Source organism: Rhinolophus sinicus, chromosome 3, assembly GCF_057876585.1.
Source record: "Rhinolophus sinicus isolate RSI-liver-muscle chromosome 3, RSI-T2T, whole genome shotgun sequence".
NCBI classification, from domain to species: Eukaryota; Metazoa; Chordata; class Mammalia; order Chiroptera; family Rhinolophidae; genus Rhinolophus; species Rhinolophus sinicus.
This window is the reverse complement of record NC_142503.1, coordinates 104,835,403-104,858,325: the sequence shown is the minus strand read 5'-3', so window position 1 is coordinate 104,858,325 and position 22,923 is coordinate 104,835,403. Positions and strand designations below refer to the sequence as shown.

General features: G+C 43.9%; 1 protein-coding gene across 1 annotated transcript in view; it reads left to right on the top strand.

Annotated features, from left to right (window-relative positions):
• Window positions 1–22,923, top strand: part of THSD4 (thrombospondin type 1 domain containing 4) — a 583,467-nt gene that overhangs the window by 259,198 nt on the left and 301,346 nt on the right. Inside the window, exon 7 of the mRNA XM_074328210.2 lies at window positions 2,025–2,161. Within this exon, the coding sequence (XP_074184311.2) occupies window positions 2,025–2,161 (137 nt within the window). The remainder of the gene's footprint in view (window positions 1–2,024; window positions 2,162–22,923) is intronic.

Here is a 22,923-nt window from a genome sequence, read left to right as displayed (position 1 = left end):
CAAAACTCTTGCCCCATATGAGGCTGCCTTTCAGACACTCTTATTACTTAAAATGCAGGTATCCTGGATACTTCCTGCTGTCACTTCAGAAAGCGAGGAGCTGGGAAGAGAGGAAACAGGATCTAGATAGATAAATGACATAAAAAAGCAAGTTGTAGGAAACTAGTTTTAAACTCTAACCTACCACTTCATTTTTCTAGGCCTTTTGTGTTTTGTTTGTTTGTTTTTTATCTATATAATGATGGGTTAGTTTTAGATAATTCCTAAAGTTGTTTTTGTCTTTGGTATTCTTTGATTCTTTTTTCCCGAGATCACCTCTTATATCTTTTGGGCAGGCAGGGTAAGAAACCAAGTCTCTTGACTTCTAAGATAGAGCTCAGGATATCTAGAAGATTCAGTCTTCCCTAACCCATGTGGTCCCAGGGGCTCCATATTATTTCCTGGTAGCAGTTTTCAATGGCTTTGGAGGAGCAGGAAGCCCATTGCTCTATGACAGTCAGGCAGCCACACTGGGGAAAATATGATGTATTGTCTTGGTTGGAAAAAGTCAGTAGTGTCCAATCCAGTAATCAGATTTTCAGACAAAGGCACAAACCTGGAACATGCTGTCTATGGCTGAGCATAGCATTAGTCTTCTCTCCAAAACCAGCTGAAAAAAAAATCAATGTGTATTTGGCTCGTCTGTCTCTTTTGGATATGGAAATATATCGCGCCTGAAAATTTTTCTCATTCTTATTTTGAAGGCAACTAAATTGCTCTGGAAATATTAGCTGTAGTGGTAATTAATTTAGCATTTATTGAGCACCTACTGTGTGCCAGGCTCTGTGTGAAGGGGTTGAAATATAGAGAAACATTCTGAGTGGGGAGAAGGGAGAAAAAGGCCAACAAAACAAAAAGTGCCAATATTCATTTATCCATCCCTTTTTTTTTATTCCTCAGAGATTTGTTGAGCATTTGTTAGGTGCCCAGCTCTGTACTGAGTGCTGGGGATACAAAAGTGAATAAGACAGACAACATACATCCCGGTGGTCCCTCAAGACCATGCTTCAGTGAAGCTTGGTTAACCCTATAGTAGAGAAGGCCAGATCGGCCTGTGATGGGTGGATGTATAGGCGAGATCAGGATCCATGGAGGGCTTCCTGGAAGAGGTTACCTGGGACCTAAAACAAAGTAGAAGCAGGTGCAGACCAGTTCAGCAATGGCTGGACAGAGAAAGTGTTTAATTTGGTATAGAATCTAGACTTGGGAAGATGGTAGGAAATGAGACTCTAAAGGTAAGCGAGGTTCAGCTCTTGAAAGACACTTTTATCCCTTGCTTAGGAGTTTGGATTTCAACCTAAGGTGATGGGGAAACCACTGAAATATCTCATAAGGGAGGAATTTTTACAGAAACTCCAGCCATTTAAAAAAGCATAAAGATGATATAACTAAACAATTTTTAAGTATTTTTTAAAAAGCAGAACATTAAAATTGTGTGCTCACTGTGATTGCTGATATATGAAATATAATTATGACTATGGCAAAGTATGGGAGGGTGTCTGAAAGTAGAGTCTCTTACTTGTATTGTGAGATTCTTTAAGAATTCCTTTATAATACTCAGCATCAAATCTCTACACATGCCAGTAGATTACAGTCCCTTCCCTCTACCATTAAATATGGAGAAATCTAATAACATTCACGAAGTTTTAAAAAGTATGCGGTTATAAAATGTCCAGAATAAGCAAATCCATAGAGACAGAAAGTAGATTGGTGGTTGCCAAGATGGGGGGTGGGGGGATAGGAATTGGAAGGGATAGCTAACAGGCACAGGGTTTGTTTTGGGGGCAATGGAAATGTTCTGGAATTAGTGGTAATAGTTGTACAACATTGTGACTATACTGAAAAACCCTGAATTGTACACTTTGGTTAAAATGGTTCATTTTATATTATGTGAATTTTATGTCAGTAAAACTACAGGAAGAAAAAAGATGCTAACAGTTTGTTTTTTTTGTTCTGTTTTGTTTTGTTTTGTTTTGTTTTTGTAGTAAAGGGCAATCGGAAGTGTGAGTTGAACTGCCAAGCAGTGGGGTACCGCTTCTACGTTCGGCAGGCAGAGAAGGTCATTGACGGCACCCCCTGCGGCCAGAACAGCACGGCCATCTGCGTGTCCGGGCAGTGCAAGGTAAGTGCCCCGGGACTGGGCAGCTGGGCTGAATTCTGGGGGTGTCTGAGTTCTGACTGCCGACCGCTCTGTTTGCCAGGCTGTGGCCTGCTACCTGCCCCCCAGCCGGACCATGAGCTTGGGGAGAAGTGGGAGGGGGCAGGCAGCTGCCTCCACTCTGTGTTTTCCATCTTTGTGAGTCACCATGTCTCACTCTGGCATTTCAATTATTAAGTGATTTATGTTTACACCACATGCTTCAAAAGGGACACAGCGATCTTTGCTCATTGGGTCGGGCCTCCTTTCTTACCTCTGAAGTGGAGGTTATGGAGAGGCCACTGCGGATCAATCCAGAAATGGTCGGCGTCGTGAGGGTGATGTTTTAAGGGCAGGGTTAGTTTATCTTGCTTCCTACCAGATAGGACAGGCTTCCAAATGGAAGTTGTCTTGTGCCTTTTACAGTAGAAGTTGTACTTTAAACAGGAAGAGTTTGCAGCCTACTTGGACTTCTGAAGTGTGTTCCAGAAATTCCCCCCACTGACATTCTGGGCTTGAGAGAATTCTTGTGGGACACTAACCTTTGACAGAAAGCATCATTTGGTTAAAAATAGGCATCTGAGATGAGATGGCACAAATCCCATAGCCGCATGCACTGGGGCTTGGACTTCCACCCTCCTTTCATCTAGAAATGGAACAGCCAAGCTGAGACTCTAGCAGGTAAATGACTCTTTGGAACCCAGACTGAGATTCTATCTTAATTAACGCTCAAGAGCTGGCAGGACTGATTTTCATCAAAGGAGGAGCGTTTTGGCTATCACATCTGAAAGGTCCTGTCATACTTTGAATGTGAATTGCCACAGTGTTTAGTTTTAGAGCTATTCAAGTGTGATTTATAAGCACAACCTTCCCCTTCCAGCCTTTTATTTTTAAAACAAGATTTCAAATGGGATGCAAAGTAACTTATCAAAGCAACACGGATATGCTCAGATTTTGAATGAAAGTTAAGAAAGGAAAAAGCTGTCATTTGATATCGTTTGCTGTGTGTGAGGTGTCTTTGAAAGAGCAAACCCCCCCCCCCCCCAAAGAATTAGGAGGTGGCACACAAAAAGGTAGAGGACATGATAGGAAGTCCAGTGGAGGCTGAGACTGGCCTGACCTTCAAATTTCCACTTCTTTGGAAAAACCATTGGGTCACACACATCCCTGGCCATCCTCAGATAACACCTGAGGGAGTTCTGTTAGAGTTTTGTGGTGTCCAGCTCAACCGGTCTCTGCTTCTAAATATTACCGAGCCTGAAATAATGGTCCTCAAGCAACGTAGCTTTTTCTTTCAGGTCCTGGATGAACTGTTTTATTTCTTGAACACAGCTGCACACTGCTGGGAGGTGGTAGAGTGTAATGGTTAAAACATTCCCTCTGAAGTCAGGGTGCCTGGGTTCAAATCCTGCCTCTCCCACTGATTTACTGTTTGGTCTTGCTCAAGTTTGATCAGCTCTCTGGGCCTTTGTACCTCACATACGACATGGGAGAATGGTACCTATCTCCTGTCTTGTAGTGCAGAATCATGAGCTAACACGTGTGAGGCCCTTGTAACAGGTCTGCACTTGGTAAGCCTGCTGGCGTGCATCATGAGTGTTTATGCTCACGTATGTCCTGTCGTATTTGAGTTTTTAATGCAAAAGTACTTGCCTTCTTTTTTCTTTTTTTTCTTTTTTTTTTTGTAGATTGTAGATTTGTGAGATTCACATCATCTTCTGAGGTGGGTTCTCTCACTGTAGTGTGACTCATTAGGGGATTGCAGATTCTAATTGGATCGGTCTGGGGGAAGGGCTGGAGAGTCTGATTTTCTGACAGGCCCCCATGTGATGTGGATGCTGCTGGTCTATACTTTGTGTAGCAAAGTTTTAAAGGACACTTTGATTAAAACATAGTTAACAAAGAACCAGAAATGTAAATACAGAGTGGTGAAATGACTTGGAAGGAAGATGAAATGTGGTCCCTTTCCACTGGGTGAGCATGTTTTCTTAGTGTTGCATTAAGTGTCTCTGAACTGATGATATGAAAGAAAAACAAACACTTTTAAGGACATGGGTATGGATTCTTACTAATTGATGAAAACCATTCAAACTGTAGGGCAACACAGTTTAAAGATGATAATTGCTAAAAGACGGGACAAACATTCCCAGGATGTGAGTAGATTAATGGGAATTTGGTGTTATGAGGACGACTTTGATATTCCATCATATTTGCTCTCTGTGCTTTTGCCTGAAATTCACTTATTGAAGTTGTTGGAACCACTGACTCTCCCATCCACTTTAGAATTTCAGTTTAAATAATCTGAAGTACATTTGCTTCCCAGGCTGAGGTTCTGTTTACTTTGCAACTTTCAAAGGGTAAAGTGTCCTCTTCTGAATATTTGATTGGAAGCCCAGAATTCAAATTGCTCTCTCTGCCTGGCTGACTTGTGGCCGAGAGAGCTGTCACTCGCAGACACGAGTGTCTGCCTCTGACAGAGCTCCGGAAAGCCTCTGCTGGCCACATAAAGTTGAAAAGCAAACCCAGGCCTGCAACCAATGTTAATGAAAGGTGGCAAGCATTAAATAGGACTAAGAGTGAAACCCACCAAAGAGTAGCTAGGGGAGAAAGGTGTCCTCTGACACCACGCAAAAGAAAGGCCCTGGACCCATGCAGCGCAAGCTGGAGTGCTTTGCTCCAGCCCCGAGGAGCAGGCCCTGGCCAGCTGTCTTGACCCCATTGCTAGTGCGCTGCTCCATTTAGGTGCAAGAGTTGGAAGGCAGGCAGGAAGCCTGCAGACATCCTTGAACTGGGGGCTGGAGGAAATGGGGGTCCCCCTCCAGTCCTTCAGTGCTGGGTGACACGTCCTTTCTTGACAAGGACTGAAGGATCTTAAACGTTGGCCTCAGGCTGAGGACTGAGTATAGACAGGCTTTGAAGGGAAGTGCTCTGGCCCTGTCTTTTCCTAAAGATACTATATCTGAAGCTCTCAGAGTCCTGCCATCGTCATCCTGACCCTTTCCCTCTAGACGTCCAGTAGGACCGCCTGACCAGTCTGCAGAGCCGTCTCTGAGACACGACCAGCCCTACCCAGTCAATACTGTTATTTACGGGAATGAAATAGCATTTATGTCTAATTAACAGAGATCACAGTAATAGCTTCTGTCATTGAGCATCACATTAATGGTGATGTGATTTTTTTTAACTTGATCTCAGCTTTAAACTCTGAAAATGTTTGAATTTTTATAGTTTGATGTGTATTTATTATTTCTGCTCACAAATTAATAAAAACAGAGAAAGCTTTGCCTTCAAAGGTATAGCAGGCATTTGAAAGAACAGGGTCGCTTGGATAAAGACTACCAAAACAAAAACAAAAACCCACAACACCCACCTTTGCTCCCTGGAGACCAGCCTTTCAGAAACCTCAGGCTTCCAGACCTGAATGATGCTGAAAGAGTTATCCCCCCTCCTCCCGCCAAAAGTCTTTGATGGTGAAGGAACAGTCCTTGAGTAAGTACCTTACACTACAGAGGCTGATGCAAAACCTCAAAGGAGGAAGGTTGGAGCTGATGCAAACTACTAAGGAACCATTTCTGAGAATTTACCACGTTCCAGACACTGTGCTATAAGGTTTACATACAAAATCGTGTCATCAATTCTTTTGTCTTCACAATAACTTCACAATCAATAGGAATTATTATCCCCGTTTTCCAGAGGACTGTTGAAAAAATGAAATCACTTGGATGCACTAAATGCTGCCTATGAGTTGTCTATTAATATTTGACTTTTTAGGATGCACCCTTCCTCAGAACAGAAATGGTACTTTATATGTGATGGGGAGAGACTACGTACTTTAGGTCTCCCCTATTCTGAGTTTATTTTCCTCACTACCTCTTTTCAAAACAGACTATCTTTCCAAAACACAGATCAGGACAGGCCTCTCCTTTGCTTCAATTCCATCTGTGGCGCCCCACTGCTTATGGAATAAGGGCCAGGCCCTTCATCATCTGTCTCCTGTCAGGCCTCCCTGGGCCCTCAGTGCTGGCCAGGTTGGGACGCGTTGCTGCCTGACCCCCAGACTTGCAGGGTTGTGCCTCCCTGGGAATGTACACAGTGCCCCGTCAGCCCAGAGTGCCGCTCTGTGCCCTCTGTTGGTCCACCCCGTGGACTCTGATCAAAAGCCAGTGGCTGACCCCTTGGGCGCTGTAGGATTCTTCTGTTCCCACTTCTTGTAACTACTTGTTCCCATCGCCCCCGCCTGCCACCCAGCCACCCTGGGAGCAATTCCAGGCACTTTGCTTTAGCAAAATGCCTATCCTTTGAATAGGTGCTTAAAATAAATGAGTAAATGTATTAAGGTATTTGGTGACTCAGTCTATTGGATTGCGTCAAATGAAACTATTCTTGAGTGTAGCACAGTGTTTTCTCATTTTTGGCTGGGATGGGCGGTTGAGTGCAGATAAAACAAGGACATGAAGCCCCTTGGCCAGATCCGCAGAAGCCAAGGCCTGGGAGGTTGGGGAGAGTTCTTGGCACCTCTCAAGTGCCTGTCTCCCTCATCTTGTTTTTAATTTTGCTCCCTCTGAATTTCCCAAGTCCCTGCAGAGCTAATGACAAGAAGAACCTAAGAAATGTGAGAGTGTGTGCTCCATGGTGCCTTCTGTTGAGGGGAAAGAGCCCCTCTGCCCACCAGCCTTCCCCCTCACCCCTGTCAGCTGTCACCTTCCATTCAGGGTGCTTCCTATAGCCCACCTGTGCCCACACTCTGCGGGGCTTTCACACCTCCTCCCCAGCTGGGAGCTGCTAGGCTTCCATCGGACACGTCAGCAGCCAGTTTCATATTTATTCATTAAATTAAAGCCAGGTAACTCTTTCCAAATATTCAGAGATAAGCTCTGGACCCGCGTGTGGGCCTGACTGGGAAGGGTGACATAATGGGTGTGTGCGCGCGCTGTGGGTGTTCAGGCGCTGAATGGTCGTCACCCTCTTTTATGCTGTCTGGAGCCAAACAGGTAGACCCTGCTGGTTTCTCTGCCAGTTTGCCCTCAGTTGGCTCTTTTGGGAGGTGGGGGGAGGGGTTGCTGGCTTTATTTTGTGAACTTTGCTTTGAGTTCTGTTGTTACTTGAAGGAAACCAAGAGAATAATTGCGTTGGGTAAACTGTTCTCCCCTTCACCAGACCTTTGCATAAGTCAGCCTTGAAGTAGGGAGGAGACCTTATACTCTGCTTGAATTCCCAACGTATGACTCTTTGTGGACTCCCTCTCGTATCCCCGCCCCAAGCAAACTGTGTTCTAAAAGTCCTTTCTGCTTGTGACTATGAAAATGCTTATCATATTATGATGTAGTTATTCTGGCATGTGTTTCAGCTCCTAAAGGAGAGAGAATGTGTCATATGTGTGTGTGTGTGTGTGTGCGTATATATATATATATATATATATATATATATATATATATATATATATATATATATATTTGTACCCTCAGTGCTTTAACATATGAAAATTATTCAATAATGTTTTGAAAATAGATGAGTGAATGAACAAGAGCAAGTCAGAAACTGACTGTGAAAACTCCTTTCCTACAAATAATCGAGAATAGGGTTAACGAAGCACTCCAGTTTCAGAGCCCAGGCCCTGTTCTCAGGACCAAGACCTCTTGAAATCTTAAACCTAAAGTAAATCTGAGTAAATTTGCTTGGTTATATGCCTTCTTTCCCATTATCTACGATTTCTCTCATTTTCAAACATTGGGAACACTAGCTCACATAAAAACCCTGTTTAGGTTTCTTAATTAATACATACTTATTTATTATTAATTAATTATTCATGAGCAACCCCAGCAATACATAATTATTAATTAAATCAACAAATGGTCTTAACTGCTCACTGCCCTACACTGGGCTAGGCGTTGGAGATAAGACAATGGAAAAAAATTAATGCGGCTCCTACCCACCTTGAGCTTAAAATCTAATGGAGAAAGTAATAAAGCAAAATGGCTCATTAACGTGCAAGAATTACAAATTAGGAGGAGCCTGTGAAGTTCATGGGGAACTGAAATAGCCAACAGTGGTGGGAGGCACACATGGAGAGCATCAGGGTCGAGACAACATGTGAGGGCGACGCTACTTACTGACCTTGCAGGTCCAGGGCCTTGGAGAAAACATCGGCCATGTCTGCAGCCCAGGCCCCAGTCCACAGGCGCTACTGAGTCCCTGACACGTACAGACATGTGCAGTTTGTGCCTTCTCCATGCTCCCAGCTCTGCTAATCTGGTCTCCTCCTGACGGTGCTGTTAGTACTTCCTCCTGGGTGCCCACACATCTCCCTGAACGCATGCTGGCTTTAGCAATAGGAAAGCCCTGTACTAACTGCACGAAGTCATTCTCCAGGCCCAGAAAGACTGCCCTGGACACTGAATGATGTAATGGGGCAAGAACAGGTTTGGGGGGCAGTCAGGATCTCCAGTACTAAAATGAATACAAGAGGGGCTACACAGGTAAGGTTGGGGTAGGATGTTCAGAGCTTCCAACCTGCCCCTCCTGTACCAGAGTGTCTGAAGAGAGGGAAATGGAGGGTCCCTTGCCCCTGGCTTTCTAAAGGGATGGGCAGCATAAAGAACTGTTCTACCTACATCAGCAGGATGATTTACACTGGTGGCTCTTGTAACTTAGAAATGAGAGGGCGCTTCCGCAGAGGAAGTCCTCTGGGCCAAATAGTCCACGTCTGCCCCAACCCATCCCCATCCCTGCCCCTAAACCAAACACAGACCAGAAGCGTCCTCTGAGTAGGCTCTGTTATGGCACAGACGCTGCAGAGTTATACGACGCTCATTGTACACCAGCTCGAATCTACAGACACTGTTGCTCAATACATATGATCACATTTTAGGGATGCAGAAACCTGTGCTGCATATGGAAACCACAGGCAGCTCTGTGCAGACTGACAAGGTCAAAGGGCAGTAGCCCCCATCAGACTTTGTTTCAAAAGTGCGTAGGCTGCTAAGCCTGATGATAACAGAGCCTGGGAGTCTGAGTGAGGACAGGAAGGCAAACACCATCATCCTAACGCCAAGTTTGGACATCTCGTTTAAATGTCTGCACAGTCAGGTCAAACCAAATAGTAAGTAACATTGCTAGTGCGATAGAAAAGCCTTAGAAAAATATCCTGAGAGGTCATGCAACTAGGTAGAAATAGATATTTGAGGACAAAAGTGCCAGATGAAAACACATATTTTTTATTTCATAGTCTTAGTAGATTGTTATCTATACATTAATATACTTTTACGTGACTCAGACATCAAAAAGGATGATCCCCTGTTTCCTCTCCACCCGGTTTTGCATTCCCCAACAGGAAATAACCTACTTTGACAGTTTCTTTTTTAAGGCAGATATTTTTCTGTACCTACAAGTCCATTCATATGGTATACTGTTTTCCCCTTCTTTTTGACACGGTAGCTATCACACACACGTGGTCCTGAATCTTGCTTTTCTTAACATACCTTGGAGAACTTTCCGTTTCAATATCTAGAGTTGTAGTACTGCACTGAATAAATTAATTCTAACGCACTTAGCTGTGATGCACATTTAGGTTGTATCCAGTCTTTGTATCATAACCAGCAATGCTATCATCAGGACGCTTGTGCACAGGCCGTTTTACATGTTTGCAGCTATCTGTAGGATAAATTCCTAGAATCCAGTCAAGAGTTCGTAAGTATTTGTGATTTTAATGTGTAGTGGGTGGCGATTTGTTTTCAAGAGAGGTTGAAACAACTAACACTCCCACCAGCAATGTCTGAGGTCGTGTGTTGTACAGTGTCTGGATTTTTGCCCATCTGATTAGTGAAAACTGGTGTCTTGGGTAGTTTTCATTTGCATTTATCTGATTTTGAGCGAGGCTGAGCATCTTTCCGTATGTTTAAGAACCACAGCCTGGAGTAGGGTGAGTGAGGTGCAGAATTTAAGGAGGCATGAAATGAAATGAAATTCTCAGGGTGTTCTTGAATTTTGTGCCTTGGGCACCTCACCTGCCCTACTCTAGTCCCAGCTCTGGAGAGCTTGTGCCCTCCTGAACCAGGAACCACTTACATTCCTTTTGGGTGATCTGTCTTTCTGTTGGGTTGTTGATCTTTTTCTTAACTTGTAGGAGCTTTTCATACATGAAAGAGATTTTTTAAATGATATAAATTGCAGGGGTTTTTTGTTTGTTTGTTTCGTTTTTAGATAGCCTTTGACTTACGCCTTTGCACATGGGGTTTTGTTTATTTTTGCCATGCAAAAGTTTTTAATTTTTTAAGCTGTCAATTGTAATTTTCTCTTTTATCATTCTAGATTTTGTGCCATAGAAAGACCTTCTGCATTCTGAAGTTGTTGTGTGTTTTTTTAAATCTGTCTTCCTTCAGTAATTTATGGCTCTCTGCTTTCACATTTTTACATTTTATATTAATCCACTTGGAATTTACCCTAATGTATCATGTTAGGTATGGATTCAGTTTGACCTTTTCTCAGATAGCTACCCAGTTGTGCCTTTACCGTAATTGAATTAACCTTTCCCCCACTATTTTGGGGCTCCCTCTATATTATCATATGTATGTATCTCTGTCTATATGTATGTATGTATGTACGTATGTATTTGGGTGTTCTATTCTGTTCTGCTCTGTTCTGTTGTATTCTATTCTATTCTATTCTATTCTATTCTATTCTATTCTATTCTATTCTATTCTATTCTATTCTATTCTATTCTATTCTATTTCAATTCTATTTGTCTGTATGTCGAATACCAGAACGTACATTTTGAAAGAGAAATAAAACTTTCCAGCGTTTAAAGTTATGAAAGGTAAGCTTGCTCTTTGCTTGGACCTAATGAACTCACTGACTTCAGATGGAAACCTTTCTTTATGTATAACTTGGAGAAACCATCCTTGATTAGGGGCTTAGCATGACTTCGTATTTACAATATGTTTTTACTTGATTGATAAGCGGATGTTCTGTGAATTTTTAGAACTGGTATGGCAGAAGTTAAAAATCATGAAAAGTACTCCAGATGACAAAAGTAGTAGATTCTTTGAAAAACACAATGGAAGTTCTAGCAACTATTTGCTCTTTTAGAACAAACTGGAAAAAAAAAAAAAAATCGCTGCTCCCAAGAGCAACCCAGTTCTTCTGGTACCATTTTCTGCATTTGGTAAGTAGGCAATATCTTCTACAAGTTATATTTTATACAGAGCTTATTAATTTCTTAAACTTTATCAACCCATCTTCTGATGGTTTGAGACTTCCAGTTTTTCCCACTTATTTCTCTTGTGCTTTATTTTCACAATTCTCAGCAAAATGCTAGTAATTGTAGCATTCATGGATCTTATGAACCTGGTCTAATAACTGAATCTTAAGAGGCTGCGAGGAACAAAGATTATTTTTTGCTCTACCTACAAACCCAGCCAAAAAGTCGAGGAAGGAAGGTCAGCAATGGCCATGATTGTCACTTAAAGGGAGTGAATATACGCCTCATAATCATATGTGTAAAACGATCTCGGATTCAAACATTTAGTTTCCAAATGCCAGACTTGTTTTCTCGAAATTGTATTTGACAAAACCTCAAAGTATGTTTGTCTTTCTTGTGAGAGCTATCGTGAGCTTTTCCTCACCATCCTTTCTGAAAGATCTTTGTGTCTTTTGGATTTCAAATCAGTTTCTAAAAGCCTAATCTAAGTACTTCACGTACACAATAGGAGGTTTCAAATACATGATATAAATAAAGTATAGTGCTTGGTGTTCCAACGATGCTTGATTGTGTGCTTGCTATGATTTTTCACTTGGGGAAAAAATAAGCATATATATGTATTTATATATTTATAGACATTTATATTTATATATGTGTAATATGTATGTTACACATGTCATATATAATTGAGCCCCCTCTGAGTGAGGCTAGAGAACCTGTATATATAAATTCATATCTTGTTGCTGTGTTGCAGTTCTTACAGATTATGTAGCACAATATCAAATAAATGAGACGTGAACACGTCGTGCTGATGTCTTTTTCTGATACCTTCTGAAGGGTGGTTTTAGTATAACTGGTTAATCGTGACATCTAGTGTTTAGTACTGAAATTACAAGTCCTTCTTAAAAGCAGCTTCTAAATAAAGGATTGTTTAATTCAGGATTGACGATTAGAATGAATAGACCAGAATTTTAAAAGCGGAAATGAAATAATGGGGGTAACAACTGGGAAAATTTTGAGTTAGAATGGTGATGTCTTCTTGATGACAACACCAAGAACTGTAAATAACCATTGTGTATGGCCACGCAAAGTAAATTGCTATTTACTTTCAGAATTAGTTCTGAATCTGGTTTTTCAGTTCAGCTCTCTTTGGCCCTCCCCAAACCAGGTGTGAGTGTGAATTCACTAACCAAATTACCTTGCGTAAGTCATATAATTTCTCTGAGACTTGATCTCCTTAAGTGTAAATTAGAGATGCTCATAAGATTCTGGGCGAATTAAATGAGATACTGTTTCATGTGTAGAGATCTAAGCTCGATGTGGGGTGCATTGTGGAAGGTGGTGCTGGTGGTGATGATGTGTCTGCGGCTCATTTGCTGGGTGTTGATGTCTAAGGGTAGCAGAGACAGACAGGGACCAGGTGCAAAAATTGTCCAGGAGATTGTAAGTAGCTCCTGGGAACAGTGAGCAGCAGGGGTCATATCCTGATAAGAACAGAAAATGTGGACGGCATGAGGCTTGGATGAAGGGAACCATGCTGCCTAAAAAGGCACTGGGGTTGAGAAAACTACTGCACAGCTGACTTGGGACTCAGGGTGTGGGAGAGAGGGATGGAAAGAAGTGTCAGACATCCTTGGGAAGAGTGTTCTGCCTTTGGGCTTTAAGAAGGTAAAAGTGCAGGAGCAATTTCTTATTCTGCCACTCATGAGCTGGGCCTTCTTTGTTAAATTTCTTGACTATCCTGATCCCCATTTTCCAGTTCGATAATGTGGGGATGATAACGGTACTGACCTACCAGGATGTGAGGATTACATGAGAAGAAGCGTATAAGAGCCTTAGCACACACCTGGCATGGCTTTCTAAGCTCGGTATCATTCTTAACTCTTGTTCTATCTAAAGGCAGGAGATGAAAGCAGAAGATTGAAAACAGGACAAACGAAACTCTCTTCAACCCCTGGCCACATGAATGATTCCTCCTTGACTTTCTACCCTGCTCCCCCTGCCTCCTAGAAATGCTTTTCTTCCTCCACCTCCCTCGGGAGATCTCCTCTGGGAAACAGTCCCTGACTGGGCCCCGGGGTGGGTGCGGGGGTGGGGGCATCAATCGCTCCTTGTATAGTGTTCCCAGTCCTTACAGAGCCTTGTTTTGATACACTTTCTGTTCTCATTAGACTGTAATGTCCATATTTGTTTACATATCTGACCTCCCTGACAAACAATGAGCCCCTTGAGGACTGACTGAGCTTAAGAAATGTTGATAAAATTGAGTAATACAATATGAGAGACGGGAGAGAGGAGAGGAGCAGACAGAGAGTACAGCATTATGGCAAAATGTTCATTGAATCTGGGGGAAGGGTGTATGGATGTCTATTGAACTATTCCCACAATTTTTTCTTTGTGTTTGTAATCCCTCAAAATACAAAATTGGAGAGGGTAAAAATGAAAGATTTGCCTGGTTTTCCTTTTTGCATTCAAAGCCTTTTTCAGGGGAAGATTGGACTGGACCCTGACATCTATCGTGTGTTTCTTCCTTCCTTGCCTGGCCTCCCCAGCTGCTCAGAAATACAGGCCTCTGTCTGCAAGTCCAGTACCTGACCTGGCTCTGCTCAGCTGGCATTCTACCTGTCCTGAAGAGAAAACCGGGTCCCTCTCCTCTGTATGTGAAAACCGTTGCTTGGAAGCCACAGGGTATTTCAGAATTTTGGGTGAGGAGGGATAACATTAAATTCTGCAAAGAGGAAGCATTGAAACAGCCCTGTGAAAATGCATGTTCAGTTCAGAGGGGGAATAAAAACTATACATTGTCACTTTCAGGTCCCCCTGCTGGGCGTATGCAGAACTGCCGCATCCCAAAGCACGTAAAATGTTCCCTGCGCTGTGCTTTTGAAAAGCATAAAAGGTGCCATGTTCAAAGCTATATCCTACCCTATCCCATTCCCTTCTGCAGCAAGTATTGCTTAAATGGTTAACCTGTGTATTAACTTAAAGTACAATCGGCGAATGTAATTTTAAAATGAAAGCTGCTCAGCAAGTGCTCTTCAAATGCTTTTATTTTATTTTATTTGACTTTTTAAAAGAAAAGGCCTGAGGCAAATCCTGAGAAGGAAAGACTGCCACATATTCCTTCTGTTATGTGGATTGCTTGATGATCAAATATGTGGTTTTTTTTTCCTTCTCAATAGAAAAATCTGTCTCTCCTACGATCATTCACGGCCAAGGTGGTACTTTCTGAGATAACAGACCTTTAGTCAACATGAAAAAGAAAGTCCCTAAGAAATAGAACTTTCCAACAATGGAGTGACCCATTTCCTGTGGTAATGCCTTCCCTGTCACAAACGGTGTGGCTGTCTAGTAAATGTGTGATGAAGGGGGTGGTGAGCAGGCAGGCACACAGAGAGATGTACAGGAAGAGTGTGGGCAACCTCATGCACTGGTGCTGGAGAGGGATGTTTAAAGTGAGTACAGGTTGGACAAGATCCCCTCTGGCTCCCTTTCTGTCTGAGGTATTGTGAAGCAGACGTTCTGAAGAAGTCAGTGGGGTGTCTAAAGCATTGAATCCATCTGAAGGGTCCTAGACGGATGCCATCTCTTTTGTGGCCACAAGTGACATTCCTAACTTGTTTAGTTGTTTATCAGTATAATTCTTGGCCAGAAGATAGGAATTTACCGTAGAATCAATGTTGTCCTCTGTAGCCAGGCCCGTACTAATTCAGCCCAGTGCATTTCCACCTGGAAATGCTCAACATGCTCAAATCTGAGCTCAGCTCTGCCTCCCACCGTGCTCATCCTCTCACGTGTCTGCTTTGGGCGAGGGGCACCTCCATGCTGCTCATCTCCCAAGCTAGACCGCTGCACGCCTTCCTCATCCTCGCCTCCCCACGTCCGGTGTGACCAAGTTCTGTCATTCTGCATCCTTGCAGTTTCTCACGCCTGCTCCTTCCTTGTCCTCTGGATGCCGCTGCTTCATGCGAGGTCATTAGTCATTTGTTCTTTGACCACTGCAGGGGTCTCCTAACGTGTCTTCCTGCCTCGTTTCTTACTCTTTCAGTTGAGCTTTCCCTTTGCTGCCAGAGGGATTCTAAAATATAAATCAGCGTAAGGTATTTCCGTGCTTCTGGGCCCCCCATACCTGTCCCGTTGTCCACGGGTAGAGTTTAAATGCCTTAGCGTGGCATTCAGCATGCTCCGTGATCTAGCCCCTGCCGGTCTCTCCGCTCTTAAGACGTACACTGCAGCCATACCACACCAGGCACAGCTCTCTGAACAGGCCACATCTCTGTTGTATGCCTCTCAGTCTTGCCCCTCCTTCTTCTGCCTGCAGTGTCTCTTCTTCCCTGTACAAGTGGCACATAGCTATTCACCTGGCAAGACACAGCTTAGGTGTCATTTCCTCTAGAATGCTGTTACTCTTGGTCCCACAAGAGGGTGGGTGCCTCTCCCTTTTGTGCCCCAAAGACTTCCGTCAATGCGCCTATAATTCTTTATTTCCCTTTTTGATTTGCATGTCTGCCTCCCCATGGATGCCTAGAAACACCTTGAACTAGTGTCCAACCTTGTCTCACTCACCTCAGATCCTCCACTGACTGGCACAGTGAGTCAGCACATAGTACTTGTTTGTTCAAGTGGACAAATGAACCTTTTATTCAGCCACCCATGCAATTGCCATAGAAATCAGCACTGTTTACCTGGAGCTGCTGGCATCGTCTGACCTGCTCATTCGTCACCAGGCCGTACCTGGATCTCCCCAGACCTCATAACCACATAGTCCAGGTGTGTCCCGTTGACAGCAGTGCCCCCAGAGTCCCTGCTCTGACCCCCATCAGCTAGATCGGCAGGAGGGTCTCTGTTTTCTCAGATGATCTCCCAGTCGTTCCCAATGGTGATGAGATCCAACAGGCAGCTGGATATCCAGGTCTGAAGTTCAAAGGGTTGAGATCACTGCTTTGTCTTGACTGGGAAGAGGTGATGGTTTCACTTCATGGCTAAAGCCTCAGAATGTTCTTCTCACGGTTGTAGGATGGAAACGTCACCAGGACAGTGCATGGGCTCCTTATGGTACTGTGCTCTCCTTGTATAGCAAAACATTAAGTGTGGGGAAATTTTGCCAAGTTTGATCGTGGAGACCAGTTCATACTTTCCTCCTTTAGCAACTGCGTGCTGGATGGCTGCTCCTAGATTTCTAACCAGGACCTCAAATCTCAAGGTAATTAAAATTGCATTGATTCTTACATTCTTTCCAAATCCCCTCCAAGGAAAGAATAACCTTACTATCACAGATGCTTTCTCCTGTATGTCCATGAGCAACACCCACTGGTCACCGAGGCCAGAAATAGGAATGTCATCTTCAGTTGCTCCTTGCTTCTCCCCACCACATTCCGTGGTGACGAGGCCGTAAGGAAACTACCTCCTTAGTAGGTTTCTGTATTTGTTCTTCATCCTCCTTCTCAGTACCACTTCATTTCACAAGCTTCCATCATTGCTGGTATAGATAAGTAACACAAATGCTTAATGGACTTCCCAGCTCTAGTACTGCCCCTCCTTATACCGAATTGCCTGTGTCATTTTCTAAAATATTCATCTAAATGTGTCACTTCGTGCTGAAAATTTCCAGTAGTTCCAGCATGGTTTTTACATCTCTGCTAACTTTGTCGTGTTATTTTATCACAACTCTTTCTCCGTAGACATTGGTCCTCAATACCTCTAGTTCTGCAAACAGGTCATCTTCTGTCAGTTCTCTTAGTGTATGCTGCTGCACCTTCGGCATAGAATGCCTTCGTAGCAGGGAACTTTGGGCTGTAGGTAAAAGGAAGTCCATCCCAAAGCCTTAAACACGAGAAGGATTTATTCACTCTAACATAAACCCAGGCATCTGGTGGTTCTGGGGTCGATTATCGCAGTGGTTCATGGTGTCACTGAGGACAAGCTTCCCTTCACCTTTCCACTCTGCCAGCCTCCGGTCTCCTCAGGCTCCCTTCCCTCATTCCCAGCGTATCTCCATGGATCTAGGCATCGCAGGCGGACATGGCACCCGGCAAGAAGAAAGAAGAGCCCACTGTTCCTTATGTGTCGTCTTTTTTCAGAGTGAACCAAGCTTTTCTAGACACCATCATAGGCTTGTGTCTCATGAGTCAGAACCAAGTCTCACGCCTAACCTAAGCCAACCACTGGCAAAGGGAATTAAGGACGTCACAAGAGCGGGGGACAGGAGGGAAAGGCACAAGAATGAAAACCAAGGCTTTGTCAGCATGGAGGGAAGCGAAATGTCCATTCAGTTGTCAAACAACAATGTCTCCCCTAGCCCTCGTTACCCTCCTTCACCAGGTTAATTCCTAGTAATTTACCAGGCAAATTTTTGACTACTCACCCAAGGAGTCATCTTGCGGAAACTTCTGTGTCCACTTCCCTTCCTTCCGGAACCTTCTGTGCGTTACACTGCCATAGAGCTTACCTACCCCACCAGTGCCTCCAAGTCGGGGACTTTGTACCTGGCACAGTTACTGACCTGTAGTTACAGGCACAGATGCTATTAGTTGTTGAATAAGAAAATGAAAGACAAAATCTGAGTTCTTGTGTCAATTGGTGATGACTTTCCTGTAATATGAAATGTTACAGCTGCTTGTAACAGAAACCCAACAATAGTGGTTTTTCCAAAAGGAAGTTTGTTTTTCCAGTGGAACAGCTTCCAAGGAAGAGGCCCCAGGGCTAATGAAGCTCTTGCCCGTTTGTCCAGGACCCAGGCTCCTCCTGGCACCTTCTTCTGCTCCTTAACACGTGACTGCACAGCCTCATGAACACAGGTTGGACATTCTCCTCCACTGAGTCCAGGTTCTGGGCAGGAAAAGGGCTAAAGGTACTTGCCAACTGAGACTCTGTCTTTTCCTCAAATAAATAAATGCTTTCTCAGCAACTCCACCTAGTTGACTTCTGGTTACATCCCATTAGCCAAACACAGGTCTGGTCTTATGGGGACATTGCCAACACAAACACTGTCAGGGTTCCATTAGTTAGGAAAAAGGGGAGGCTGGAACGTGTTCAGGCACTTAGGCAGTGCCTGCCTTAGTCACCTCCAAAGGGTCTCAAGAAAATTTATTCTTTATTTGTTGTTCCATCAGCCAGCTTGGAACAAAATAGCAGCCATTAAAAGCTATTACATGGAAGTATTGTGTTATATCCTAGAACAGGACCTTGTAAGAATGGCTTAAATCACACTCCTCATTGAGGATACCGGGAGTGCCAAAAAAATGTGTACAAGTGGACACTTTGGTCAATGTTGCTCACGCAGTAGTTCGCCATAATCAGAAGTGTCTGGACCCTGATGGTAACCAGTTTGAGTACCTCCTGTAACTGCAGAAGTCAAACATGACTTGTATTCATCTTTTGTTATCGGTATATATTGAGTATTACAATTTTAATACAGTTTTTCTTTCTTAAAATATATTCACATTTTCTGTCTCCTTTCCTTTTTTTTTTCTTTTTTTTTTTTTTTTGGCTTTTTGGCTTTTTGGCTTTTTGGCATCCTCTGTACTGAAAAGACAATGTTGAGAGGACCAAGGCCCAGAGAGCCATCTCTTGCCCAAGTTTAACCTGAAATTTGGCGGCAGGGATTATTTGGGAAATAACCTATCCTCATCTCAGTTCAAACTCTGTTAACATACTGGGGCATTTAGTGATTTCAGTGCATACCATCTTTGGGTAATAGAAATTCGATTTATTAACTTCTTTTTTCAGGCTTACATAATTAAATCTTCAAAAGTAGCAACCATCTTTGCATGATTTGCCAGCTATAATGCCCAGTATAAAATCATGTCACGAGGACCTTAACACAGTCCTTCCTGCTTCCTCTGCAAGGGCTTCTAGGAAGATGTAGGAAAGAACCACATTGACATGTTTGCCCACCATGGCCTGCAGTTACCTGCATTCACACCTAGATGGCACTCACACATCAATTGGAAAATGGTTGCCATGTAATGTTAACCTCCTGGTAGAAACTGACAAATTCTTGAATCAAGGTGGTGAAAAGTTAAATATAGGTGGCTTTCAGGTGTGGCTTGGTGAATGGATTGGTTAGAGGAGAGGTGGTGAAAACTGGGGACTGGTTGTAAACACATTTGGTGATTACATAGAAATCCCCTTGCCTTCTGTTCATTCTCCTTCAAATCCCAGGTTCCTCAGCCAACCACAGCAGGCAAACCCTCAAACAGACTGGCAGGTCTTACCTGGGTGTGCCTGCCTGACCAATGGGCAGCCTCGGCACTGCCCCAGAAGACCACGGACCTATTCACATTGGTCACGTACTCCGAGTTGGTGATCACAGAGGAGACTCAGTCACTAAGCCATGATTTCGCTATTCAGCTGGAGAAGGCTCATGTGTTGGGTTCAGTTAGTAACTAGGGTGGTTGGTCTTTCAATTATTCCGGTAGATATAAACACATATATTGTTATTACTCAATACCACTGTCAAACTCTTGTTCTACTGACTGACCAAATTATCTGGGGTTACAGTGGACCCCGTTTCCATGTGGCAGTAGAGTAGAATGTGAAAAACCTGGGCTTTGGAGTTAGCGAGAACTGGATTCTAGTCTGTGTTCTATCACCACGACTTCTGTGGCCTTGGGCAGCTTAATTAGCCCCTCTGTGCCTCAGAAAAATGGAGGTAATAATAAAACCTACTTCCCAGAGTCACAGTGAGGATTGAGATAATTCTGTGTAAGCCACTGAACACAGCAGCTGCTCAAAACACTGTAAGTGCTCAAAAAAATTAGCTATTATTATTGCCATTACTCCAAATTCATTAAAGTCACAAAGGACAATGATATTGGTTGTTCCCATTCTATACAGATATTTCATAATCAGTTTAACTTGAGTTATAAAAAGTCATAGGAGCAAAAGCAGTTAAATTTGACAGTAAAATCTATTACTAGGCTCAAGTTAAAAATAGCATTTAGAAATGAGTAGAATTCATTAGCGGGAAATTGACTTGGAACCAAATTTAGACCCCAAACTACTAGAAAATGAAAAGCAGTCATTTTAACACCAACTGGTATCTGAAAATTTTGCTGGCCAAAGTCAATGCCTAGTTCTTTGGCTTTCCCCACAGATGCATATTAGGGTTTGTAGACTCTTAGGAAAAGACCCCTTAGGTTTCAAAGTAAGACAAGAAACTACTCCCCATATTAAAGCAACATGACAATGCACATGGGGGATCAGAGCTCTGACACAGCACGACTGTCCCAGGTAGACACAAACGACCCTAAGAGAGGCGTGAGGTACAACACTGGAATCAGAAGCAGGGACAAAGAAAGGAGGGTTTTGGCATTGGACAAATGCATCAGTCCAGTGGTGTGTGATTGAAACCTTGAGGGGGTAGCAGACCTGTGTTTTCTCTCTCTGAACTAGGCCAGGTTGGGTCCCTGTAGTTAATGACTCGGGTAATTATGTGTCCATGTGGCCTCATATGTTCCATTAACTGATTGGTATCACTGCCCAGAGGAAACGTGGGCTTGGAAGTGGAGACTCACCCTGTTGCTGCCCGCTGATTGTGGGCCAGGCTGAAAGTAATGTAGGCAGCTGAGGGTCTCTTTTCTTGCCATTATTTTCGCCCAGGAAAGCTGTGGCTGCTCAGATAAGATGGGGGAAGAGTGGCATAGGGAACAAACTCAAGACACATTGAGCTTGGCACTGAAGATTCAACTTCACATCCAGCTTCCACCCCATACAAGTTGCTTCCACATTCTGAGCTTCTGTTTTCTCGTGTGCAAAATGGAGATAGCAAATTTTACAGCATCCAAGGTAGTGCAGTAAGTATAAATTAAATAGCCACACACACGGGAGTCTGTGGAGACGGGGCTGCTCCAATTGTTCAGAGGGCCCCATGTGCGCTTGGTAGACAGAGGCACCTGGGCTGGGAGGGGGGTGGTGTTTTATCTTGTCAGTTAAAGCTTGTCATTTCTGGTCTAGAAGTCTCTTCTAAACTAACTCGGACTCTTTGGGGAAATCCTCTGTCTCTCAGAGCTCCTCCCTGCTTCTCAAGGGTCCCTTCTCTTCCCCTTTCTGCGCCTGTTCTCTTGTGGAGAGTCAAGGTGAAGGAGGACGTGTACCTAGCCCTGGTGCTGGGGGCAGAGGGTGTGGCCCCCTGTTGTCCTTCCCCTCTGGCTCCTGCCTACCGGTTGACTGTTGTCTGTATTGCCTGGTCTTTGGGTGTCCCCTCCATCCTCACTGCATCTGCTCTAAGGCTATAGCTCTCAGGCTGTCCTTGTAGCACAGTTGACGGCTGGTGGACCCCAGTCCGCCCTCAGGCCCCTCCTCCCTAGCTCAGTTCTGTTTTGGCCTCTGATGTTCCCTACATGCCATCTAGGCTCCCAACTCTGGGCCATCCACCCCGTGCAGCCACGGGCAGCCTTGGGATCCCTGCCTCAGCTTACCACACCACTGTTTCTTCTCTCCTGCAGATGTCTGTGTTGCTGGTCTCCCTGCTCCCACTTTCCCATGTGAGAAGGATGCCACACGTCCCCTTGGCTTTGATTCCCAGCTCTCTCTGGAGGATTCTATTCCCACCTACAGTGTCTCTATCCTGAGACTTGTGGGGGGGATGCATGTGGTGAACAAACAGGTCCCACACTTGAAACTTCAGCCCCTCCCTCCCAGTCTCCACTCCTCTTCTAGCTCTTGAAGGCAGTTACCCCTGCTCTAGACTGAATTTGGCCTGTTTCCCCAAAAGTTTCAATGTTGAAGCCCTCACCACAATGTGATAGTATTTGGAGGTAGAGCCTCTGGGAGGTAATGAGGTTTAGATGAGGTCATGAGGGTGGGGCCCCCAGATGGGATTAGTGCCCTTATGACAAGAGAAACTAGAGCACTTGTGCTATCTATTTCACTATCTCCAAACACATGAAAGAAAGGCTCTACCTCCAAACACATGAAAGAAAGGCCATATGAGGACACAGCAAGAAGGCAGTGTCTGCAAGCCAGAAAGAGAGTCCTCTCCAGAAACCGACTCTGTGGGATCTTTATCTGGGATTTCTAATATACAGAACGGTAAGATAATAAATGTCTATCGTTTAAGCCAGCCAGTCTTTGATGTTTTGTTGTGGCAGCCCAAGCTGACTAAGACAATCCCCCTGTGGTGAGGGCTTGCCTCTTTTTTGTGTGGCTTCCAGGCACACCCGGTGCTCAGACCCCAGTGCTGGCTGATCTTACAGGCCAAGCCCTTTCGGAATTCAAAAGTAAACCCTTTCGCTCTGAAGTGCCTAGTTCTTGCAAGTCACAGTGTTTTGCTGTCAGACTCTTCTGCCTGAGAAGAGCTTCAGGGACTGACCTGGGGTCTCTTTTGTCTTTCGATGCCTCAGTGGAGGGAGCGCTGTGAAGCAACATGGTGTTACCTACCACACAGGAACAATGCATTGGATTGTCATTGGAAATCATGTTTGGTGATGTGAACAGATGTGAAATAGTTTAGTACTGTGCCTGGTAAACAACTGGTACTCAGTGAATGTTTTCTAAATTTTGACGTTGAGTAACAGCTTGAAACTTGAGTATCTAAAAAAAAAACAAA